General features: G+C 41.7%; 2 protein-coding genes across 4 annotated transcripts; both read right to left on the bottom strand.

Annotated features, from left to right (window-relative positions):
- Nucleotides 1-7,265: 7,265 nt before the first annotated feature.
- Nucleotides 7,266-10,461, bottom strand: pigm (phosphatidylinositol glycan anchor biosynthesis, class M). Its single transcript, XM_056434038.1, has 8 exons — nt 10,114-10,461; nt 9,364-9,537; nt 9,058-9,178; nt 8,709-8,952; nt 8,484-8,587; nt 8,069-8,223; nt 7,571-7,672; nt 7,266-7,491 (listed from the first exon to the last, which is right to left on the bottom strand). The coding sequence occupies exons 1-8, from the start codon at nt 10,282-10,284 to the stop codon at nt 7,324-7,326; spliced, it is 1,239 nt and encodes a 412-aa protein (XP_056290013.1). The 5' UTR covers nt 10,285-10,461; the 3' UTR covers nt 7,266-7,323.
- Nucleotides 10,462-11,527: 1,066 nt separating this feature from the next.
- Nucleotides 11,528-17,233, bottom strand: serpinb1l3 (serpin peptidase inhibitor, clade B (ovalbumin), member 1, like 3). Of its 3 annotated transcripts, XM_056434427.1 has the most exons (10): nt 16,986-17,233; nt 16,208-16,389; nt 14,591-14,692; nt 13,760-13,900; nt 13,397-13,514; nt 13,160-13,302; nt 12,769-12,846; nt 12,534-12,623; nt 12,252-12,432; nt 11,528-12,157 (listed from the first exon to the last, which is right to left on the bottom strand). In XM_056434427.1, the coding sequence occupies exons 2-10, from the start codon at nt 16,382-16,384 to the stop codon at nt 11,928-11,930; spliced, it is 1,260 nt and encodes a 419-aa protein (XP_056290402.1). In that variant the 5' UTR covers nt 16,385-16,389; nt 16,986-17,233; the 3' UTR covers nt 11,528-11,927. The 3 variants fall into 3 exon arrangements, with proteins under 3 accessions (XP_056290402.1, XP_056290403.1, XP_056290405.1); XM_056434428.1 differs by lacking the exon at nt 14,591-14,692 and having other exon boundaries at nt 16,986-17,231; XM_056434430.1 differs by lacking the exons at nt 16,208-16,389; nt 16,986-17,233 and having other exon boundaries at nt 14,517-14,600.
- Between the last annotated feature and the right edge of the window lie 9,684 nt (nt 17,234-26,917).

Raw genomic sequence — 26,917 nt, forward strand, 5'->3', positions numbered from 1 at the left:
ACAGTAATCAGATTACACATAATTAGTCACTTAGACCTTTTTCTCAGAGGACAGGTTGACTTGTCACAGTAGGAAAAGCACAGGTGTAAATAATCAAATGAATGACGGCTTTGATTTCAGGTGTCTGGTGTCGTGCATGTACGGTCTCGTTAGTGGTATTAGTGACACCTGTGCATCTCCTGCTATCACAAGTTAAATGTCCGCTGTGGGAAAGGCCTGTGTGAAGAACAAGCATACTCATCTTTTTTCTCAATGGATTGAAACCAGAGTGGAAGCGAGCAGCAACAGGGCTTTGTGCAAGAAACGGTCCTCGGCTAAAGCTTGGTGCAAGTTGGGACATGTTCAAAGGCCTTTTTCTTAACAATGCCAAATGAAAACCATGTAGCGCAAATCAAATAATGTGAAATAATAATGTCAAACATGGCCCGTCTACTGATCTTAAGGTTTCCTGCTCTCATTAAAAACGCCAGAATAAAAAAATTGCCAAATACTACGGTTCAGTTAACAGCCATGTCTCTTGAGCAGCTTTTTGATTTTTCACGTACACCACATGTGGACTCATCCTTTAGATGTGTGTCTCTATTAATAATAAATACTCAGCAGAACAAGATACAGAGTATCTCTAGCCACATTGCCTGTATGATTAATGTGCTGTAAAGTTTACATGACAGCTCCTTTCACACGATCTGAGAAACTCAACACCAGTCTCTCAACACTGTCTATGATGGGAGCTGGAGCCAGGGGAATGTTGGCATCCGCAGAGAGGTGTAGGGCAAGAACAGAAGCAGGCAGCAAGAGGAGGCAGAGATGTAGCCTAAAAGTTGTGGTTAAGTCCGAGTCCAGCTTTAATTGTGTTCACTTGGCACGCCGGGTTATAAAAAAGGGCCCGACCATTCACTGTCCATTTTATCCAGTGGTCCTCCCCTTATTGTTTCATTTCAAAGTTGCATTGTGACGGAGATAATCTGGTCTTAAAACATTACCTGCATTAAACAGTGTAGATTATATTGGCTCTGAAAAATTCATTTATTAACACAAATAAAACTGACTCATTCAGCTTAAAATACAAATATTTTCCAGTCTGTCTGATTTGCTAATATTAGATGTGAATTGGGTCAAGGTAAACTTCTAGGGTGATGTGGTTGCAGATAGGAGGAGACTGAATAGAGGTTTAGGAATAAAGCAAATGGTGAGCGACCAATAATTACAAAACCATCCATGGACAATATAGAAGTTTTCATGACACACGGTGGTTCATGACACTGGAAGCACCAGGAAACGAAATCACACATTCAATAATGGCTCTTTAAATTTTAACAATTCAAGCAATCAGCTCCATATATATTAAATATTTACAGCAGGAGAAATCTAAAGATTAGGTTTTTTTTGGTCATTTAATTGCGCCACAGAAAGACAATGATATGCCTGTGTCATGGGCATGGTGGAAGTATTCCCATTGGATTAAATGGTTTGTTGCCGTTTTCTTTTGAGATTACTTCAAGGCCAAGAGGAGTGGGACATTGAACCAGGGACATTGCCGTTATGTTGCATGCACTGTCTCCAGGATGCTCTGGAGCCACCTTGTTTAGCTTTCCTCATCCATTGTTTACTACAGCCTGACCTCTGACCTCTACGGAGACATCAGAGCTCAGTACCAGTGGCGCCAGTGACTCAGTTGCCTGCTGCCAAAAAGAAACAAAAACAAATTCCGATTTTGTATAATTGTACTTCGTCCAGCCATCACGTCCAGATCTTATCCGACCAGTACCTGCAGTGAGTCCCTCACTGGTTCGCTTTTTTTTCAGGATGCACAAGGATCCGTTCGTGTAGATGTGTGTGCACTTGCATGTTGGTATGGAGAGTAGGAAACACATTCACGTCCCATGATTGTTCACGAACAGACAACTAACTAGTTTTTTTCGGAATAAGATTTTCGATTCAGTTGATTGATGTTGTTTTTTTACCTTTCATAAAGGGAAGTGCTAGAAACAAACCCAAACTGAAAAAAAGATACCTCAACATAATATGTTTTAGATTTTAAGGGAGCTGTGAATAACTATTTGAAAAGATAGAGTGGGACTTACACTACCGTTCAAAAGTTTGGGGTCACTGAGAAATGTCTTTATTTTTCAAAGAAAAGCACTGTTTTTTCAATAAAGATAACATAAATCAAAAATACATACAATAGATTGTTAATGTGGTAAATGACTATTCTAGGTGGAAACGTCTGGTTTCTAATGAAATATCTCCATAGGTGTTTCGAGGCCCATTTCCATCAACTATCACTCCAGTGTTCTAATGGTACATTGTGTTTGCTAATCGCCTTAGAAGACTAATATCTGATTTGAAAACCCTTGTGCAATTATGTTAGCACAGCTGAAAACAGTTATGCTGGTGATATAAACTCTACAACTGGCCTTCCTTTGAGCTTGAAGTTTGAGGAACAAAATTAATACTTCAAATATTAATCATTATTTCTAACCTTGTCAATGTCTTGACTATATTTTCAATTCAATTTTCAATTCATTTGATTAAAAAAAGTGAGTTTTCATGGAAGACACGAAATTGTCTGGATGACCCCAAACTTTTGAACAGTAGTGTATGTGGTAAAAATAGCCTCTGCAACAACAATGAAGTCGATGCAATAGCTAAAATTGCACATTCACTGCACTCAAGTCCAGAATATTCATAATGGATGTCTGTGTTGGTCTAATATATGTGTCAGTTTGAAAAATAATTGCTATAGAGTATTTCTCCATTTAAAATTGCACTTCCCTTCCAGTAAAAATATTCCGAACAAGGTTATTTCCTCTGGTTACCAGTATTTAGTTGATTCACTTCAGGCAACAAGTTACACAATGGCCATATGCGTCTCAGCGCTGATGTTTACCCATGTAGACCCGGACCGTACAGAACAACTGTGTTCTCTTCCTCTTTGCTAAAAACATGCTCTATCCAATTATGATAGTACTTCCTCCTCCAGGTGCTGTCCTGAGACTGAACACTGTGTTCAGTGTTTTGGGGCTTTCACTTGAACAGGACCTTAACATGTATTTCATCTTAACAGTGAGATTCTGTGTGTATGTGTGTGTGTGTGTGTGTGTGTGTGTGTGTGTGTGTGTGTGTGTGTGTGTGTGTGTGTGTTTGTGTGGCAATATATTTGTTTCAGTACTTGGCAGTTGACTAGGAGTGGGGGAATACAGTACGGGAGGATTAGTAAAGGCTAACTGGTGTTGGCAAAAAGAAGTTTTAGTTTTTTTTTACAGGACATGCGCAGACACTAAATATTAAAAGCTATAACGGAATACACTTCACCCCAAAGGAGGACTTTGCTTTTGTCTCACTGCAGTGAGACTGATGATGTGACAAAAAGAGGGGGGTGGGGGAGATGATGCTGTCTTTAAATGTTTAATATTCATCAGCATGCACGCAACCGTCCATCACGCCATCACGCCATATGACATTTGTTCTGCACAGACGGGAAAGGGGTGAACATTACAAATAAACAGACAAAGGGAGAGGGAGAGGTGGAGAGACAAAACAAAGGTGAGAAAAGAGAAGTTAGCTCTAGAAAGGGGTGAATGCAATGCAGAGAGCACATCCAATACATAGAGAGGAGAGACTGCTGAAGGCAACTGTAGTGTAAACAAAGCATTTGTGTGTGTGTGTGTGTGTGTGTGTGTGTGTGTGCAGACCAAGACCTATAATCCTATACCATGCAAGGTTGCGTGACCGTTCATACCCCATTATTTGCTGCTCCACACACCATTTGCCCTAATTGGTCACACCCACTCTCTCACACACACACACACACACAAACACACACAAACACCCCCCCACAGACACATACACACGCAGATGCACCAATGCATAGACACAACTATGACCGCATCTCCTCTCCCCATATCCCCGCTGACAATGTGGAGAATCCTTGAGGGTATATCACAGACACGCATGTACATACACTTACAATATGCCTGCACATTATCACACACACATACACACCCTGCGAAGCAGATGGAAGACCGTCACGCGATCCCTCGCCCATAACCCCCACAACCTTGACACTTCTTGCTTTCTGACTACAATTAGCTAATTAACAATAAACAGCACCTTGCCTCGTTGCTTACTTTCTGTCGCTCTGTCACGGCCTCTCACGCAGCTGTGTCCGACCTTCGAACCACCCATCAAGTTCCAGAAGTTTAAACTGATTGTTATTGAACACTATTGAATCCACTTTTCATTCGCACCACTACCACACTCGAGCGGGGTGTTTCATTTACCCATTACTTTTAGCTATTTATTCTGACAGTCATTCATAACTGTAAGAACTAGAATGGGCACTCGGTAGAGCGCATACCTTCGCATATCACAAGATTGGGCATTGAATTATGAACATTTTGGCATTAGTTGCATGCCAATTGGACAAAAATGTATCGTGCTATGGTAAAAAAAGAGTTTGACCTTTCCATGACCTTGACCTTGACCTTTGACCCGATTGATCCCAAAATCTAATCAAATGGTCCCCGGATAATAACCAATCATCCCACCAAATTTCAGGCGATTCAAGAACATTTTGACCTGTTCATGACCTTTGACCTTGACCTTTGACCCGATCGATCCCAAAATCTAGTCAACTGGTCCCCGGATAATAAACAATCATCCCACCAAATTTCATGCGATTCGGTTCAATACTTTTTGAGTTCTGTGAAATATTTTGACCTGTTCATGACCTTTGACCTTTGACCTTTGACCCGATCGATCCCAAAATCTAATCAACTGGTCCCCGGATAATAAACAATCATCCCACCAAATTTCATGCGATTCGGTTCAATACTTTTTGAGATTTGCGAATAACACGCATACAAATAAATAAATAAATAAATAAATAAATACACGGCGATCAAAACATAACCTTCCGGCATTTTCAATGCGAAGGTAATAAGCCATTTCAGACATAGGCCTATTTGGTTTTTCCCCCTCCATTTCCCCAACACTTTTAGCTAACTATTGCAACTATTTGACCCTACTTTTAACAGTTTCACCTATTTATCCAAATGTCCCTTTTAGCGAACACTATTTAATTGATGTATGCTACCTTTAGCTATTTCAACTGTTCATCTTACTTTTAGCAAACTATTTGAGCTGTCCAACTTTTTACTTTCTATTTCAAACACATTCAGAATTTTTAACTATTTCAATCTTGTATCCATTCACACAGTACATTTACCCCACTATTTAAACTGTTTATCTTGACTTTTAGCTATTCATTTGAATCACTATCCAGTAGGAGGTATCCATCGTATGCCTACTATGAACTATTCATACACTCTGTCATATTCATTGAATGTGTTGTTACTCTGTAATGATTCCTTCTGTACACATTACATCTATTGTTCTGTCCATCCTGGAGAGGGATCCTCCTCTGTTGCTCTCCTGAAGGTTTCTTCCCTTTTTTCCCCCTGAAGGGTTGTTTGGGAGTTTTTCCTGATCCGATGTGAGGTTCTGGGACAGGGATGTCTATGTGTTCAGATTGTAAAGCCCTCCGAGACAAATGTGTAATTTGTGAAATTGGGCTAGACAAATAAACTGAACTGAATTGAATTGAATAGGCCTATCTAGCTAACTGCTAGCTTGCTCGCTACTTTTCGAGCAGCTTCAATCGCTATGTGTTCAGGTGTTGCAGCTGGTACTACTGACATCATGAATTACTGTAAAAAGGTTTTGTAATTCTAAAATATTTCCAACCCACCGGGGAAATGGAGAGGCACAAGCGTCCCTGGTTTGGGATTAAGAAAAAGAAACATCCACATTTTCAGTCCTGGAGATTTCAAAATAAATGTCAGGATATTTATTGGGATGCGGTTTGTAATGAAATGGTTTATGTGCCCGAGGGCGAATAGTCAGTTGAAAGGTCACTGAGTGCAACCTGGTGATTCATGAACTGGATATGCAGGCCGCAGCTGACCGTGAGTCAGACACAAGTGTCCACATCATACAAGGAAGCACGCTCTTTCTCTTCCACAGATACACCAAGTGCTGTGAAGGAATTTATCAGGAAAGCCACTAAATCACCTCTCCATTGTTTATCTCACGTGCATCCACAAATGCATACTCTATCATCATCATGCACTCCCACATTCAAGGCCAGCAAACATGATCTGAGCCGACAGGACTAGCGAATGCTCTAATAATTCCCAAGTGAGATTAGGGGGGGGAGTACAGTGAGATTATGTAGCCACTGCCAGCACTGTCTGTTTTGGGTTTTGTTCATGCTCCAGTTGCCTGATTAATCTGGAGGGTTACTAGAGGTCAGACGTCTAAACTGCCTCTTATGCTGGCAAATGCTGCAACCTACTGGTCACAACCGCACACTGAGGAGGAGGAGGTCAGTCTTGTTTTATATCACATCGCATGGCATGAACTTTGAGGCCATGTGGAAAAAGTACATTGGAAAATAGAAGTGACTGTTTCAGGACAATGTATCAGTATCTGGACCTATTGATAATTAACTATCACAGTCCAGATATTAGTATTTTCACAATGTAACAAAATATTTAATCGTGATATTTTTCTCAAAACTAAGAAAACTGTTCCCAATTCATTCGACTAACGCGCAGGTACTATTTATCTCAGTCAGGTCACAAAAATGACATGATATAGATTTCCACTGTTGATTTGGTAAGAGGACTTCTGATCCCAAATGCCAGCTTCAAATTTAAGAGGCGATCACCAACATGGAAGTGAAACACTCAAACTGAGTGACGCCTAGCTATTCACCATCGGCCCGGTCCTCCCTTTGGAATGAGAAAGTGCCTCCCTCTCTCAAGATGGCAGTGAGTGGCAAGCGGAGACCTTTGAAGGGTGTGTTAAGTATTTTGGTGAAGAGCTGTTTAACATCGTGGTTGTTAAACTGTGGAGGGTTGTGTGTGTGTGTGTGTGTGCGTTCTCTGATCCATGGATGGTATTTTTCCCATGACAACAAATGTAAAACATCTGCTCTGTCATGTGGTGTGACCACAGATGGAAGAACAGACTTCAAAGTTTCACCCAAAAGAAAGCAGAACAACAGCAGTTTTCATCCCCGTGTGATTCATTGAGGATTTTAAGTGTTTGGGCCTCTCGTGGCATGCATTTAATCAATGGTTTTAAGTCTGAACGACTGAAATTAACTCTTGGATTTAGTGACTCAGAAAATAGCACTGTAAGCATCCGTCCTGTCCTAGATTTAGTTAGGGTTCAGGAAGTAGTTAAAGACAGGGAAGTCTGAGAATTACAAAAAACTTTATTTTTAAACATCCATTGTCCATCTTCAGTGAAAGGTCACTCGACCTTCATTCTCTGTGGAGTTTGAGTTGGTTTGTAATGGACTACGATCTGAATCAAGATGGATGAGTTGATAATCAGGAAGAGTAGTCCGGCCAGCCACATTAACAGGAAGGTGTTGGAGCCTTCGAACTCCAGGAAGTAGGCTGGAACCAACCAGACACCCTGATGGTGGAGAGAACATATAATGGTTTCCTCATACACAAATTGAGTGTTAGTTACTAAATATGATCAATTGAATTACCTGTCCAGCAAACCAGAGGAGGAGCAGTCCGACTCCCTGCTTCAGCGACATACTCAGGTGAGGGATGACCAGAGGGAGTAGACACAGGTACCACAGGAAGTACTATGAAAGCATAACACACAACATATGACCACACCTGAGGCAGGTAGGATAAAACAGGTACAATTATGTTCACTCAGTCTATACAAGCTGCCTTCCTCTCTTTATTCTTACCTTGTGACCTCAGACATGACGTGTGAATCCTGCGAGTTAATTCACTTGAACGCTTTGATTTATCTCACTATTGCATGTCAGGAGGTTCTCTCTCTCAGAAATATGGCTTTTGAAAAGTCAAATCCTGTGTCATAAGACTAAACTCCAAAACAAGCGACAAAAATACAGTATCTCTTCTTAATTGGATCCTACACCCCCCCAAACAAGTATCCCCATTTTCCTTTCTACAGCTCATCTCAATAATGACCATGCTTTTGGATCACAACAATGAACTACTTGATGTACCTGTGAAGTGCAGACTTTATTGAAAGAGACAAAGATGGCGGTGTGCAGGAAGCAGCAGAAGGCTAGGTCCGAGTGAAAGGCCCATGACGTCACCACCAGCAGGACGAGCTGAGGCAGGAACGCTGCCAGGCCGAGCCACTGGCTCCACCTGCTGTCTGCGCCAACACAATAATTAGACCAGCCTCAGAAAGATGCATCGTCTCTTTCCAATTTAAACTCCCAATTTAACCAGATGCAAGGAAAAAATCTCATAAAATAGTTTCCAACTTTAAAACCGATTTAATAAACAACTATTTCATCGCAGCTGACCAGACACGCCAGCTTGGACCGGATGCTGTTTTTTGTTCTGTAGTTCTGTCTGCAGCAAGGTGTCACAAAGAACTAGAAGGCTATGAAGGGATGGAGCGGTGAATACCTGTGGTGAGGTAGAGCAAATAGAAGTATGGAGAGAAGTTGTGTCGGATGTCCCTTCTGGTCAGGTGGTACAAGTAAGTCTCATGAAGGAACTCCCATCCATACCTGAAAATTCAGGAAAAGTTTGTTCAGTGTATTTCTTCAGATAAGGGTCAGCATGGATAGGCTTATATTGAGTCCTGAGAGAAATACTTAAGACATGTTAACTCGCGGGGTAGCTTCTCACATGTAGTAGAAGAGGGCTGTAAGCAAACAGAAAACTCCTCCGGCCACACTTGCGAAGAGGAACAGCTGCCGGTTGAGGAAGCTTCCCATAAACCCCATGAACCAGCTCCTCCCCTTTTTGAACTTCTCTGATCTGGTCTCTGGCGTGCGCAGGGACAGAGCGATGGGCAGGGCATATGTGACGGGGTAGATCTTCATATGGACTGACAGACCGTAGAGAACGGCAGCCCACATCAGATGCTGGGCTGGAAGAAAAATAACAAGAGCACAGGAGCTGAGTATCTACATTACACCTTAAAATGTCTCAAAAGCTACACACACACACACACACACAACATCTTCACCCTTACCTTCCATACAGAGTAAGGTCCCCAGCACCAGAGCTGCCAGTATGGACTCGGCATTCCCTCGGCTGGACACTCCCATGGGCAGAGGGTTGAGTAGCCACAGAGAACAAACACGCCGTGCAGTCTGAACACAAATACACAATTTAATCTGAGCTGTGTACTTCCAGAGAGGCTAAATGCTGTTGTTTTACAGGACAAAACGAACGAGGGATTTGCAACGACAGTCATCGATCATAAACAAACCATCCTCACGAAGGATTTCTGTTAGAAAACACAAATAGATTCATTAAAAAGTGCCTGAAAACATACCTCAGAGCTCAGACCTCTCAGACGGAGGATTCTGTAGATGAGCAGTCCTGACAGCACGTCACACACAATGAAGAGGATCTTGCCAAACACAGCGCTGACATAGATGTTCGGGGTGAGCAGCCAGGCCAGGAGCGGGGTGTAGCGGTAGGTTGACCTGTTGTACGGGGACTGGCCCTGTGCAGCACAGAAGTAGGAGCAACAGAGTGGACTTGAAGTATCAAAAGTACTCGTCAGGCTGAATGGCCCCAAGTCAATGTTAGTGGATCATTATTATTGAGGCATTAACATGCACTAAGCTGTACTTTGACGGTAGAGTTGGTGGAGATCATTTTAACTGTGTCATATGTTATGGAGTTTGATCCGTGACGTTAACAATGCATCATGTTCGATGAACTGATCATGCTTGGGGTGTAAAATCTTAATCTGAAGCTTAAACTTTGGTTGATTGCTGAATTTAAGAGAGTAAAAAAAGATGATATTTCACTATTGAATATGGTTTTGTAATTTCTTTTTTAATGTTGACATTTTGTTTGACGTTTTTAAAAAGGTGATGTTAGAGAAGCAAGTTCTTGTTAGCTCATCATTAGCATTGACGTCATATAGTGGTAGTATCTCGGAATGAGGCCGTAAGTGAGATGGAGCTGGTTCTTCTCTCTCATCGCGGACCCAGCACGACGTGAGGACACGCGCTCGTGGGCGGAACAGCTTGCTGCTCGCTTCCGGTCACAGACGTTATAAAGCCGCTGTTACCTCAGTGATGAATCTTGCAGCATCTGTGAACACATGGTAGTCAATGTCAGTGTACTTCACAGCCATGGTCCTGTCCTGGTAGTCTCCATAAGCGACCAGGGCCAGTCGTACAGCGAAGGAAGCCGTGAGGAGGACATGCTTCCTCGTGAGCTCGGTTATTAGCCTCTCCATCTCCAGCCGAGTGGACAGACCGGTTCAGCCCCGGAGGCTAACGGAGCCCGGAATGCGTCAGTCAACGTGTCCGTTCCCCTCATCTCATTAGCCCCTACGATTTCAGGTGGTATACTCCTCATGTATTGTGAATAAAATATAGTTTTTTTAAATAGTTGGACTTCAAATAAGACAACCAGGAAGTTATCCGGAAGTGCCATTCCTAACTTTTTCTTCTTCGCCTTATAGTCAGGGCACAAACACACCGACGCATCAGCACCACCTGCTGGGCTGGAGGAATATGCGTTTACTGACATGTCTGTATGGGAACGACACAGCGCTCGTCTTCCTGTGTAATGTTAACGCAACATTAAATGCCCCATTGCTCTATTACGCAGCATATATCTTATTATATCTGCTCTGTAGAATTTAACTCTGTGAGTCCAGAAAAAACTATTTATGTTTTTACATCTTTAAAATAGCCAGACAATATGCTTGCAGGTACATTCAATCTCAATAATAAATGTTATTCAACATATTACTTGACCTCCATGTTTGAATAGTGTAACTGCCCAAGTGGTGAGGGTTCAGACAGTGTGGTTTTCTTTAACACGTGTTACTCTTTTGGTCTCAGGGATGAACCGCCCTTTAGGGATAGGACACAAGTAGTTCCGGTGGTATACTTAGTCTCCCCATATGCAATTGACCAAAGTATGACTGCTGTATGGTTAAACATTAACCTTAAGTCAAAGGTGTATGATTGAGAACCAGTTTAGTATGAACACACAAACCACAACGACTGATAAAACTGAGGTGTATCCAATTTACACAAGCGACTGATCCAGATCTTAAGACAATGTTAATCCAGTTTTTTTTTTTTTATGTGACAAACAATATATTTTAACCACAAACTTTTATTCCACATGTAAAAGCATCAGGAAACATGAACTGACCTGGACCTGCATTTATGTAAGATCTTGTTCTTTAGTCTATATTTATGACATGCATAATGGTCATATGGCTGTCGGTCGCAGAGCATAATGGTACACTTACAAATAACCCCACTTTCTTTGACTACGCCAATCACTAAGGACATATCTATCTGACAATGTGATGCCATAACATTATTCTCTTTGGTTGACAGAACATATAACATATTGAAATTGCAAGTTCAGACAAAATGCAGCAAATATTACAACAGTTGTATTTTCATATGGTATTAATGATAGTTGATAGAACAAAGAAAATGTGAGATTAGGCGAACTCTTTCTCAGGGTGTCAGGCTTTAATGGTGTAGATTAACTCAGGTAGGGTGTAAAGGGTGCAGCAAACAAAGCTATACATGTAGTACAGACAAAGTAAACCAGATCCTAAAGAGGAGATTAGGTGCAAAAGATCAAACAGTGCAACTCCACAAACCTCTAGAAACACCCAGAGGTGATGCAACCAAGAAGCCACATTGAGGACATGTCCACACCTCCAACTTTACTGGTCATTCTGGTGTTAAAGACAGAGGACTCACAGGGTGATGAGCTAGAGGGAACTCCACAGTGCCGATTATCAACATTCTTCCAGCAATGCTAATAAGATGGTAAACTGTTGTAATAGTAGATGTGTGGTACCCCTCCCCCTCCTGTTGAGAAACACCGTTCTCAATGGCGTGATCACTTTGGGGAGCAGAAACGGCCAGCAAAGAGAATGCTCATGGACTTGTTATGTCGGATGAAGAAGAGGAAGGGGTGGTCTGCGATGAAGGGGCGTGTCATGGGCATGGCACAGCGAAGCATCATGACAGCCGCAGTGGCGGCAGCCGCCTCAGTTCCCTCCTCGTTGACCTCCACGAAAGCCTTGTGGACGACTTTCGACAGCACCAGGTCGTTGCCGGGACCCATGCCTGTCGCAGGAGAGAACGGAGACAGAATGTTTTCTCGTGTCTGTTCTATTAATTATCATGAAAATATCTGATATGATCCGGGCGCACGTCCTACCAGAGAAGTCAGACATTGACATGTCGAAAGCATCCACCATGCCCATGCTGACGAGGACATTCTTCATGTCGTAGTTCTCCTCCATCTTGAACCGAGGAAGCCCCACCTGGAGCTCAACTACATCCATCATGTCTGGACGAGTCCACTCCACAAAGTGCTCATAGGTCAGCTCCTTCTCTATCTGGGGTGGACGTCCAAGCAATGATTTACTTTGGCTGCATCTTGTAGTTTTCAAATGTGTGTGTCTGTGTGTGTGTGTGTGTGTGTGTGTGTGTGTCCTACCTTCTCCAGGCCTGTTGTACTGTCCTCTATCTCATTGGGTAAAAAGATGAGCATGCTGAGCTCCTTTCCTTTGTAAGGTATCTCTAGGATCTGTGCAACAGAGGGATAACAATGTTACAGCAAATTATACATCCTGGTCTGACAACGATGTGGTTCTTTAAAAAAAATATATTAACAAGTTAACAATTATATGATGGACTGACAGACTGTACGTATTGATCAACGCACTAGTTACCTGGCAGCTGGCTTCTGGGATGTAAGCCAAAGGGAACTTGGATTTCTGGTGCATCATCTTCACTGACTTGGTTTCATTCTGACAACAAGCAGAAAAATACACAAATCTTAAAGAGAACCTTAACACAAAGTGACATTTTGTGCACAATGAAGTGTTGCAGTGTGGTAAAAGTGCACAGCTGGGTGTGGCCAGTACATAGTGACATCACAGCTGGGTGTGGCCAGTACATAGTGACATCACAGCTGGGTGTGGCCAGTACATAGTGACATCACAGCTGGGTGTGGTCAGTACATAGTGACATCACAGCTGGGTGTGGTCAGTACATTCCGTGACTCATTGCCTGGAGTGAGTCAGTGCTCGTGAATGACATGTTTCCTTTGAGCAGTGTTACCTTGTTGAGTCTAAACTGAGCGTCCCGTGTGGCACTCTCTTCAAACTGCTTGTTCCAGTTGCCTTTGAAGTAGATGGCATTGACCAGCACTAGCCTGGTGAGGCTGTTCACAACTCCCTCGGCCAGCAAGTCCTTAATTTTACCTGAAAATCAGAAGACACCAGCGTGAAGCAATGCCACACACATGGCAGCATGTCTCTTGCCATGTTCCCCTGTGTGTTGGTGTGTCAGACCCACCTTGTGTCTGCTCCTGCACCCATGCGTTGATGTTGAGCCTGGCCGCCTCTGAGCCGGCTTTGAAGTCCACCGACTGCAGCTCTGCCCTGTAGTGCTTCTTGGTGTTTCCTAAATAATCCTGGAATCATCAACAACACATTTATTGAGTCTGATCACCCAAAGCCAAATAATCTCTTCGCTGAACTTTCGTGAGTAGAGTAAAAGCCGGAGAAGTATTGCCGTAGTTTTACTTGATGGTACGCCGGCGTACTGTCCACCACCTCGCTCATCGTTCCTGATGCAAAGCCTAAAGATTCCTACGTGGGCCTCTCCTTCACTCCCACCTCATGTGTAAACTACACACATGCGAATACACACACACACCTCCACAAACTCGTAGGACTGCTCCCCGTACAGCCTGTTGGCAACACTGAGGGCATACGGAGCGTCGGCCTTGTTGAGCTCGCTCAGCAGTTGGCCAAAGCTGACGTGGACTTCATCCAGACAATCCTGGGTTTTCAGGCACTGTGGAAAAAGTAGACGAGTGTTACAGAGATGCTCTGAGCATGTGACAGACGGCTATTGTAGACGCACGCCATCCCCCCACCACAATGTTATTTCCATGGTTATCTTCAAAAACACAAAACCAATCTGATGATTCAGCTAAATTCAGAGCCGTGAGTATCCAAATCAGGACAGACCTACAGTCATTTTCATGGAAAGTTGTTCGTTGGTTAGATATGGTGTTAACCACAAACAAGAAGGTTATACACAAGAATAAGGTGTGTATACAAAATGAAATATTTTATTTTGTATGTACACTGATTTCAGTGATTTCCTTTGTTTTGTTGAGAGGGTTGAGATGGAAAACCACACCAGGAGATAGCCATCACAGCCAGGACTACATTCCTATGTATTGTGTAATAATTGTGGTTTTGAGCTGTTGGACACACATACAAACACACACACACACACACACACACACACATACCAGTCAACTCGGGCGCCTCCTTTGCATTCTTGTGTTGTTGTTGTTTTTAATTCAGTTTGAGCTCGCAGCAGATCAGCAAGCAAAGCAGCACCAAACAAGCACAGAATTCTCTCTTGAGCTCCGTCTCTCTGTCTCCGAGGATCCGCTCACCAGAAGACACCAGAGCGTTAGTGAAAAGCCCCTCAGTGAGTGCATCATTCCTCCGCCGTCGGCTTTGTTACCACCTTCAGCAGATGCGCGGGCAGTGTGAACGGGACCTGCTGCTGCATCTGCATCTGCTGTGGTCCCGCATGCCGGGGCTCCTCCGCCTCGGTGAAGCTGAGGACCTACAGTGGGGGTGCAGTGGTGTTGACTGTTAGGTTTGCAACCAACCTGTCTGCGGACAGGAAGTCATAATACCATCCGAGCGGGTGGATTTGTATGCGGCACGTTAACCTGAGATTTGGAAGATGGATCAAAGATGATGCCAAGTCGTATCGAGGTCTAGAGAAATGAGGGAAACCCTTTTCTGGAGTTATAAACCGCTCTCTGGCACCAAGAAATATGGAGGTGATGACCTTGGATGAAGTCATTGCGGACCCACACGTTCCTCAACGGATTGGAGTATTTACTGAAGCAGCTGGTAATAACCAAGTTAGTTACTGGTAACTGGCTTTTAAAAGTCGAATTCTCATTCGTGGCCTCTTGTCACTGTCACCTCTGCTCTCTTTCACGCATGCATGCACACACACACACACACACACACACACCACTCACACTCTTGCTCTCCAAGTCATGCTTGTGAGCTTCCACCTTCTGGAACAAACCGAGCCCTTACACAAAGCACACAGCAGGACAAAGCTCCTTGCATTGCAGAGAGAAGTCTTTCATAAAAGAATGTAATCATAACACTGACTTTGTCCCCGACCCTGTCAAGCAGCCCGGAGCCGTCTGGGTGTGTCTTTGCTTGAGAGAAATGTTGTTATCGTCATTCCTCTGCTGATGCTGTACAGACAGTTTGTTGTTTTGTTCTTCTCAAGGTGTTAAAGTATAAATCAATCCATTATTCCACAAGTATATTGCAATGAATAATTATTTCCATGTCTCATGTCATGACCAATGAATTGACATCAATTAGGCTTTAAAAAAAAAGAAATTCCTCCAAAGGAACCCCGGGCTTCTTAATAACTTAGGAAATTCATTCAAAGTCAGCTGCTGTACCTACTTAGTTAATGAAAGCACAGTAAGAGTAAAATCCATCATTACTATGAATTGTCTGATTCTAAATAGTTGGGTTTCATCCATTCAGCGATTCAGTGTGACACCCAGGCGAGCCCGATAAGTGTCTGCTGCACACACCATAATGGGAACTGATAAGGTGTACAGAATACTTTAACTATATCTTTATTGCCCTTTCACGTTCATATTAAGTTTCAGGTTCCCATAGTAACACAACAAAGAGCAACCCCCCACCCCATAAAACCTGAACAGAAGAGATCGTTGTCATTTTTGCTGACTCCAAAAGCAAACAACTGGTGATTCATACTGAACGAGGGCCGACACATCCGCAGTACGCCTCTGTGCCCTTCATCCCTATCGAATTCATCCCACTATCTTCATTGTTGCTTGAAATTGTCTCAAGGAGGTGCTGGGTTGACTCTCTGGGGATTTCAGAGGACGCAGCTCGTGGTGGTTTCTCTGGAACATGCATCCTTTTGTCCACCGAACGGACAAACCAACGAGGCTTCACAGAATCACCCAGAACCAGTGCAACACAAAGCCATTCATATTGATCTTTTACTTTTCACATGGACAGTTGGGGTGTGTGTTTGTGTGTGTGTGTGTGTGTGTGTGTACTTTACCTCTGACATCTGCGTGGCTGTGTTGCCCCGGGCCCCCAGCATCACCATAGCCAGAGCTGAAGAGATGCTGAAAGGGGAGTAGAAGACATTCGCTGTCTTGTCGTCATCTCCCAACTTTTTGAAGAGAGCCAGAGAGAAGGTGGTGTTGGCCTTGGACAGAGGGGTTGGTGAAGCCATGGTGTCTACGAAGAAGGGAGGCCCGACAAGCATTCATTATTCATTACAAACTTCTCAAATGTCTCTTTACCCAGATATAATAGTAATATTTAACTAAGTGGTTGTTTTCATTCATTATTTATTTATTTTGAAATTAGCTCCATCGTTTGTGGTGTCTTTATGGAAATATATATTCTAAATATATTTATGAAAAATCATATATTTAAGAAAGTATTTAATTGATGATTGTTGTCAATATGATTACAAAACATTATACATTTAAGAAAGTATTACATTTCCGGATTTCTCAATGTCATAATAACAGCTGAAATGGTGAATATCGCTCGTGGATAACACAAAGAGTACTTATCATTTGACATTTAGTAGCTATATATTACAACATATAACATATTCTGGATTGTACTATACTTCATTCGTAACGCCACACCGTGAGTCAACCAAGTTAAATGCCTGTCATATATGCATCTATAAAACAAGGCAGGTCTTACTGAACCTGACCTGTACACACGACACGAGTAAAGTTTTTAATACGCAAACTGTATATAAACTAAATAATCCCATCCCACCGTCTCAATCTGAATTAAACGCATCTTCTACTTACTAACAGAGATTCGTCTTTCGTTCACAGGAAGACGTCTGTCTAAAGTAACTCTAAACCATGAGTTTTATTATTTACACGCTGACTGACACGCCCCGAGAATTTTCCAAACCAGCTTCCGCCTTCTCGTCAAGGATAGTCACAAGAGGCGACGTCACGACTCAAACCATCGGATTACTGCACATGCGCAGTACAATCTGGTTTCGCTTCCTGACAGGCTCATTAGCTGGCGAACGGAGCGCAACAAAAGAGCACCTGCACGACACCGTCCCTTTATTTCTAGTGCTGGCCGACGTCGCAGCCCCAGCGACACTGCGCATGTGCCACACCACAAGCCCAGGGATGTGGAAAAGCCTCGAGTCTCGTATATCATTGTATGGAAGCCGTCGAGGGACAATAGCTTTCAGGCGTATAATTTAGTTCTAAAGTGTATTAGGCTACTGTATTATTCGTATTAGTGTAATAGTTAGTTAGGCCTTTGTATTCCTCTCGGAACATAGGCCATTGATGAATTGTTTCCACCCTCGTCTGTCCTGAGCCATCCTCTCCAGCTGATTAGTGTAATACAGTAACTATTATTATATTATTACTGTAATATTAAACACAGGGTTTGGTTTTGTGACTTAAGGCAAAGCAATTTTTGGAAATTTCAAGGCAGTAGATCTAAATGTGTTTACATCGTTCTTCCTGATAATAGACAGGATACTATTATGTTTTAAGATGTCAATGACAATAGATTCCTGACAAATAGTCCTAGAAATACAGGATCCCTGAGTTTGCTCGAAGACGTTCATATCTGGCTCCATTCTGTTTTATATTCGCTCAATTATCTACACATAAGAAGTAAAGGATGTAATTTCGGAAACCTGAAAGGTTTTAGTGGTATTTAATTGTTGTTTTGCATTCTTGCATTCTTAAAAGGTACTGCTTTGTGTTTTTTCAGAAAATAACTACTACTGTTAAGTGCATTTTGAATGTATAGTTGCATAGTCAATTAGTCATTGTAATACAACATAATATTCTGAGAATATAACAAACAGAATGAAGCCATGTATGAATTTTTTTTATCTGTTATTAAAATATGCCATAACATTGAAAACTCTCACCAGAAAGTCCTGGTATTTGTAATAGAGAATTTAAAGGGTTTTCGTTTGGAAATCCTACATCAGAGTTTAAAGATTGTCTCTGACATGGTCTAGTGTTCATAAAAAATTAAATTAGTTTGTAACTATGGACGATTTCATTTTAAATCTAATCTGAAAGAGACACATTGGCTCATGAATGTGATTTTCTAGCGCTCTCATTTTGAAATTCAGCATCAGAATGTCCCGATTTTGGAAGAGGTACTAATGTGCTATGCTATCGATATTAGGTACAATATTCACACAATGGAAATTACATTTTTCCTCGAAATAGTTTGCATGTAGTTATTATTTGTGTTTTCTTTCATAAATGTAAAATGTGTCATTATTCTTTTAGTTGAGTTTATTTGAAAAAACGGCCTGATTTATTGAATGAATGGGACATGTCCTATCACAACCACCGGAACTTTGCTCTTATTTTGAAGTCAGTGATTGCACGTTCGTACCGGAATGCCTATAGTCTGTACGCGGGGCCACTTTTCAGCCCGGGAATTTCAGGCTCAAGACCAGCCCACTTTTTTCATGGGAGTGGATATTGGATAAATGAAGCAACAGTTCAACTCTTACTATCCTGTAGTTCTTTTATTAATTAAACCATGGTCCAACAAATAATGTAAAGGTTAAATACAACAATAATAATCGACTTAAGATGAGAAGTTAACAACAAATATGCATAACATTAAAAAAGGCAGAAGGGCATAGCAGGGGTGTCAGACTCAGATTAGGCAGTAGGCCAGATTTGTTGGAGTGAGACCTCATGGGGGCCGTCATTGTCATGGTCATTATCATTTTTCTGCATGAGTATTATATAGTGGTGATTTACTCCTTTACTACACCCACTTCTGAGCAAACAATGCATATTGGTTCATCAAGTACTGTCATATACTGCTCTTTCTTAGAATATATAACTTTAATTCATATAGTTTCCTCTGTTATCCTCTCTACCTGTCCCTGTAGTCATGGCCTCCTCATTGCAAATGTCGGGCTCATCATTTTCAGCAGGAGACTCTTATCTGCTGCTCCGAAGCTACAAAGAAAAATTAAGTCATATTACTGCATACTTCAATATCAATATCAATAGTATATATCAATATTTCCATAATATTTGCAAAGTCTATGGATCGCCATATTTTGGGTGATATAAAAAGGCTAATATTTTAATTCAATTTAATATTTTGCTTGGGAATAGGTTGACAACACTACAATGATATTAATCAAGGCTACAACGTTAGCCGAATAGTTATGTTGCTAATCATTAGGCCTTTGTCTCTCTATACCAGTTGCCACTTGTGTTTGTCCTCTTGAAAATAAATCTGTAAGCTTGGCACATTTGGCAGCATCCTCCTCCAATGCCTTTCTTTTTTTCAACCTGGCTTTTTCAGCCCCTCCTGCCCTCTTCCTCCCGTCCATCCTCCCTGACGCGTATCGTTACGGTCGGGCCGGCCCAGCTATCCGTAGCTGAGAAAACTTTTTGGAAAAGACGGCTAAGGGCCGAACCAACTCGATTAGGAAGTTCTCCTCTCCCAAATTGAGTTGGTTGGTTCAATTCAATTCAATTCAGTTTATTTGTATAGCCCAATTTCACAAATTTGTCTCGGAGTGCTTTACAATCTGTACACATAGACATCCCTGCCCCAAAACCTCACATCGGACCAGGAAAAACTCCCAAATAACCATTCAGGGGGAAAAAAAGGGAAGAAACCTGGAGGAGAGCAACAGAGGAGGATCCCTCTCCCAGGATGGACAGATGCAATAGATGTAATGTGTACAGAAGGACAGATTTAGAGTTTAAATACATTCAATGAATGTGACAGAGTGTATGAAAAGTTCATAGTAGGCATATTCCACGATGGAGACCTCCACGATCCATCAGGCAGATGGCGGTGGGGAGGAGGAGTGGGCGGAGTCTCAACAGTGGGTGGAGTCTCAACAGGACAGTGGCGTAGTCATGAGCAGGAATTCCACGACCCAGACCTCGATGATCCATCAGGCAGATAGGATCTATGCCGTCTCATAGGGTCCGATGACCCCATGAGACGTGAAGTCAAAAGGACTCCGGGGAGAAAGCAGAGTTAGTAACGTGTGATTGAGAGATGAAAATTCATCCTTAAGGAGAAAAAAGAGGAGATAGGTACTCAGTGCATCCTAAAATGTCCCCCGGCAGCTATAAGCCTATAGCAGCATATCAAGGGGCTGGACCAGGTGAACCTGATTCAGCCCTAACTATAAGCTCTGTCAAAGAGGAAGGTCTTAAGTCTACTCTTAAACGAGGTGACTGTGTCTGCCTCCCGGACTGAAGGTGGAAGCTGGTTCCATAAAAGAGGAGCTTGATAACTAAAGGCTCTGGCTCCCATTCTACTTTTTAGTGAGCGCAGCTCTCTAGTGGGGCAATATGGTACTACAAGCTCCTTAAGATATGATGGTGCATCACCAAATCAAGGCTTTGTAGGTGAGGAGAAGAATTTTAAAAGTGATTCTTGATTTTACGGGGAGCCAGTGCAGAGCAGCTAGTGCAGGAGTGATGTGATCTCTTTTCTTAGTTTTAGTGAGAACACGAGCTGCAGCATTCTGGATCAACTGGAGGGACCTAAGAGCGTTCAGATGTCGACAGCGTTTAGGGGGTTTAGGTTAGCTTGAATGTCAGCCCGCTACATCTGCTGCTGTCACACTGCACGGTGTATCGATACTAACAAAGTACCCATACGTTAAACACAATATGATTTAGCATATTTTTTGTCTCAATACTTCATTAAAAGAGCGCACGCACGCGCTGCTCCGTGTCAAGCTGTCTGCACGCAATGCGCTGCGCAGCGCTCAAAGCGAGTGGCGTCAAGTGGCGGAGCTTTTGAGACTTAAAGTCTTCAAAAGAAAAGATGATTCCAGAAGTGAAATGTTTCAGTTCTTTGTCTCCAAGGCAGACAGTCTGTCTGTAAAGTTCTGTAACTCTACAGCTGCTCATCCTGATGAACTGTGTATCATCTGGTCAGATACTGACTAAAGGCCTCATAGTGTATAATCAATGCTATGATGGAACCATGTAGTTTCATTCATATCTGGCTGTATTAATACTAATAATACTGCCATTTGTTAAGTGTTGAAAAAGTTGCTAAAAAGTGAACCATACAGATATTTTATTCATTACTATTATAGATAAATATACCAGTATCGTATTTATGGTATCATATTGTTTTTATGGTATTGTATCGAATTCTGGTATCATGATATTTATGGCAGGTATCGTATAGAAGTTATAATGTTCGTGACAGCCAGGTAGAGGCAGAACAGACTCAGGGAACAGAGTCATGGCTCAGCAGAGCTCACGAGTCCTTGTTGTTCAGGCCAAAGAAAGGGAAGTTGGTTTATGAATGACTTTAACCATATGAATCACAACGTGACCCTGTTGCTCTCACTGGGGACGACTGGACATCGGGTGACCAGACGTCCAGTTTTCCCCGGACATGTCCTGCTTTTGAGCCCTAAAAAATGCGTCCGGCAGGGATTCCAAAAACGTCGGGATTTTGCTTCGTCGGATATTTGTGTTTCTCTGGGTTTTCATAAACTAGTATTTACCCCTTACAAGTTTTGGAAATGGTATCTCCCTTCTTACTGAGCTCTGACGGTATAGAGGACAGTCATTGGTCGACCGATCTCAGGGTTGCCAGATCCACGATAATTATCCTCCAAATACAACCATTTTGAGCCTTTGGTACGATACTTCACCATTTCCAATCTGGCAACACGGAGCACCTTGCCGCCTCCACTAGTTCATTGTTGTTTGTGCTATAAACTCCGACCAGCGCCGCCGCTCCCATAGCGCACTACGCGCTGTGCGTAGGGCACCAAGTCCTGAGGGGGCTCCACAAAATAGGCAACTAAAGAATCCTCATAGTTATAATAATTATAATGCCGATATTATATCAGTCTAGAAATATTAGGCACCTTTTAGGCATGTATATCACAAAACAGGCAGAACAAGAGAGATGTTTAATCTCAGCACCCTGAGACGAAGTGTCCTCTTTTTCACAAACTCAAATCTGGTCACCCTACTGGACATCACTCGGTAACCACAATGACCTCGGAGTTACTGTGCATTATATTGATGAGAAGTGGGCGCTGCATTCACACGCCCTGACTGTGATGAAAACAGAGGAGAGACATGATGCTGAAACGTGCGCGGGACACTTTACTGAAGTTGCACAGCAGTGGAATGTGTCAAATAAAGTCACCACACTGAGCAGATAGAGCACCAGAGATGATCGCTGCTGCGAGACGACTGCCTTTGATCATGTCCTGCTTCGCTCAGTCTCCAGCGCTCTGTCACAGTGTCTCTGCATAACAGTGCGTTTGACAATGTCCTGACAGATTTTATGGCACTTTAGTTCATATGGCAGAACATTTAAAATAAGTGTCAAGTTCTAGGAATTGACAAACTGCACTGAAAGTGTTTTCTGGTGTCTCACTCTAACAGGGACAACACATGTTATGGCACTTTCATTCATATGGCAGAACATTTAAAATAGAAGTGCGCTATACACTACTTTTGAATTCATTATTGGATTTTGCGTATACAAATGCAATTAATTGCGATTAATCAGGGAAATCATGAGATTAAAATTTGTAACCGTTGCCCAGCCCTAATTAATACATTATTTAAATAATTATTTTTTTAAACAATCGAATTGACGAACTAAGAATTTGCATTGTACTAATGGTGTTCAAGAGCTACCAGTCCTCTATTCCTGCGAGTTGCATGGTACACATCCTCGTTGCCAGAAGACCGCCCCCTGGTGAGAGGGAAAAAGAATTAATACATTATTTAAATAATAATTGTTTTCAACAATCGAATTGACTAACCAAGAATTTGCATTGTACTACTGGTGTTCAAGAGCTACCAGTCCTCTATTCTTACATACATACACACATATACAGGACTGTCTCAGAAAATTAGAATATTGTGATGAAGTTCTTTATTTTCTGTAATGCAATTAAAAAAACAAAAATGTCATGCATTCTGGATTCATTACAAATCAACTGAAATATTGCAAGCCTTTTATTCTGATTTATTGCTGATTATGGCTTACAGCTTAAGAAAACTCAAATATCCTATCTCTAAATATTAGAATATCATGAAAAAGTATACTCGTAGGGTATTAAACAAATCACTTGAATTGTCTAATTAACTCGAAACACCTGCAAGGGTTTCCTGAGCCTTGACAAACACTCAGCTGTTATAAATCTTTTTTTAAACTTGGTCTGAGGAAATATTAAAATTTTATGAGATAGGATTTTAGAGTTTTCTTAAGCTGTAAGCCATAATCAGCAATATTAAAAGAATAAAAGGCTTGCAATATTTCAGTTGATTTGTAATGAATCCAGAATGCATGACATTTTTGTTTTTTTAATTGCATTACAGAAAATAAAGAACTTTATCACAATATTCTAATTTTCTGAGACAGTCCTGTATATATGATATATATAATCTGAGTTAAGGCTGCTTTTGTCACGCAGCCATTGAGACACGGTGCCAGTGTTAAATGATAGCCTCTCCGAGCCGATCCGCCCTTCTGTGATTGCCCCAGGATCCCCCCCATCCAAGGGATGCAGCTAATGTAGGAGAATCACACGAGGTGACTCACCGAAAAGCCACAAGACTTAAGGAGTTTCAACTCCGCCTGTGATGAGGGGACCACCCCCCCACTCCTCCTGAGGACTGCTCTGCTGGAAATCACTTCTATATATAAACTCTGTTTATAAATTATTCATATATATATTTTTAAACAATCGAATTGACTAACTAAGAATTTCCATTGTACTTACGGTGTTCAAGAGCTACCAGTCGTCTATTCCTGTGAGTTCCAGGGTACACATCCTCGTTGCCAGAAGACCGCCCCCTGGTGAGAGGAGAAAAAAGAATTAATACATTATTTATATATATTTTTAAACAATCGAATTGACGAACTAAGAATTTGCATTGTACTTACGGTGTTCAAGAGCTACCAGTCCTCTATTCCTGTGAGTTCCATGGTACACATTCTCGTTGCCAGAAGACCGCCACCTGGTGAGAGGAGAAAAAAGAATTAATACATTATTTAAATAATTATATTTTTAAACAATCGAATTATACTAAGAATTTGAATTCTACTAATGGTGTTCAAGAGCTACCAGTCGTCTATTCCTGTGAGTTCCAGGGTACACATCCTCGTTGCCAGAAGACCGCCCCCTGGTGAGAGGAGAAAAAAGAATTAATACATTATTTAAATAATTATTTTTTTAAACAATCAAATTGACTAACTAATCATTTCCATTGTACTAATGGTGTTCAAGAGCTACCAGTCCTCTATTCCTGTGAGTTCCATGGTACACATCCTCGTTGCCAGAAGACCGCCACCTGGTGAGAGGAGAACATTTTTTTATAAATTATTTATATATATTTTTTTAAACAATCGAATTGACGAACTAAGAATTTGCATTGTACTTACGGTGTTCAAGAGCTACCAGTCCTCTATTCCTGTGAGTTCCATGGTACACATTCTCGTTGCCAGAAGACCGCCCCCTGGTGAGAGGAGAAAAAAGAATTAATACATTATTTAAATAATTATTTTTTTCAACAATCGAATTATACTAAGAACTTACATTGTACTAATGGTGTTTAAGAGCTACCAGTCCTCTATTCCTGTGAGTTCCAGGGTACACATCCTCGTTGCCAGAAGACCGCCCCCTGGTGAGAGGAGAAAAAAGAATTAATACATTATTTAAATAATTATTTTTTTAAACAATCGAATTGACTAACTAAGAATTTCCATTGTACTAATGGTGTTCAAGAGCTACCAGTCCTCTATTCCTGTGAGTTCCATGGTACACATCCTCGTTGCCAGAAGACCGCCACCTGGTGAGAGGAAAAAAAAGAATTAATACATTATTTAAATAATTATTTTTTTAAACAATCGAATTGACTAACTAAGAATTTCCATTGTACTTACGGTGTTCAAGAGCTACCAGTCCTCTATTCCTGTGAGTTCCATGGTACACATTCTCGTTGCCAGAAGACCGCCCCCTGGTGAGAGGAGAAAAAAGAATTAATACATTATTTAAATAATTATATTTTTAAACAATCGAATTATACTAAGAATTTGAATTCTACTAATGGTGTTCAAGAGCTACCAGTCCTCTATTCCTGTGAGTTCCAGGGTACACATTCTCGTTGCCAGAAGACCGCCACCTGGTGAGAGGAAAAAAAAGAATTAATACATTATTTAAATAATTATTTTTTTAAACAATCGAATTGACTAACTAAGAATTTCCATTGTACTTACGGTGTTCAAGAGCTACCAGTCCTCTATTCCTGTGAGTTCCATGGTACACATCCTCGTTGCCAGAAGACCGCCCCCTGGTGAGAGGAAAAAAGAATTAATACATTATTTAAATAATTATTTTTTTAAACAATCGAATTGACTAACTAAGAATTTCCATTGTACTAATGGTGTTCAAGAGCTACCAGTCCTCTATTCCTGTGAGTTCCATGGTACACATCCTCGTTGCCAGAAGACCGCCACCTGGTGAGAGGAGAAAAAAAATGTATAAATTATTTATATATATTTTTTAAACAATCGAATTGACGAACTAAGAATTTGCATTGTACTTACGGTGTTCAAGAGCTACCAGTCCTCTATTCCTGTGAGTTCCATGGTTAGGGATGGGCATCGAGAACCGGTTCTGTTTTAGAACCGGTTCCCAGTGAACCGATTGTTTGGGATCGTTAGCCAAATTCTTTAACGGTTCTGCTAACGGTTCTCTGTGGCGTTGCGCATGCGCAAACTTTTTTAGTTTCTTCAGACTGCAGCAAACATGGCAACGAGGCAGAAGCGCTCTAAAGTTTGGCTCTATTTCACAAGACAAAATGACAACTACGCCACTTGTAACGTGTGTAAAAAGTCTATTTCGTCGAAGGGAGGAAATACAACTAATATGAAGAAGCATTTGAACATGCACGGAATTAAATTACAGGAATGTCATGTGTTCGATGCAGCAGCTCAGCTAACGTCGGCTTCATCTCTTTCTGTCCAAGGTAAACTCCTCCAAAGTGATCACAACCACTCACTGTGTGAAGCCATTTGCCTTTATTGTGTGGAGTCGATCAAGTTATCTTCTGTCCTTCGTTTGAAGCACACATTTGAGCTCCGGCGGCATTGGTCCCATTATCGATCACTTCACGTTTGGATTGAAAGTCCAGTTTTGAGAAATGTTTGATCGTAACGGTATTAATTATCGGAGGGCGTGTGTTATCAGCAAACGTTCGCGTTATCGTGTTAACCCATTATTAAACTGAGCATATCGATTTTTAATCCATTATTAAACTTAGCATATAGCTACGCTAGCTTAGCTACAGAATCTTCCATTGTCACCCTACATTGAGGCAGAGGTCGTGTTTGCCTCCCCTCTTAAAGCAACACTATGTAACTTTTGGACCTTAAAATAACAGCAAAAAAAAAAATTGTGCCGCTACAATGACTTTTAATATGACGATTTGCATCTCCGCTATTGCCATCGGGGGTCTGTGGGGAAATAACTCCGCTATGTAAGATTCTGGAGCCGCCCGGTACATCCGGCGGATGTACTCGACCTGCTTTCTGGCAGTGATTACGCAATGACATAAAGTGCCACTCCACGCTCGCAGCTACAGTATAAGGGGAGCTTTGTTATGTAGCTTTTTGGTGTTGTCAACAATATTGTATTCGATCACACGTACTCCACATTTGCAGTCCCCCAAAACAAAAGTAAATGACCGCACGCGCA

The sequence above is a fragment of the Pseudoliparis swirei genome, chromosome 16 (genome assembly GCF_029220125.1).
Source record: "Pseudoliparis swirei isolate HS2019 ecotype Mariana Trench chromosome 16, NWPU_hadal_v1, whole genome shotgun sequence".
NCBI lineage: Eukaryota > Metazoa > Chordata > Actinopteri > Perciformes > Liparidae > Pseudoliparis > Pseudoliparis swirei.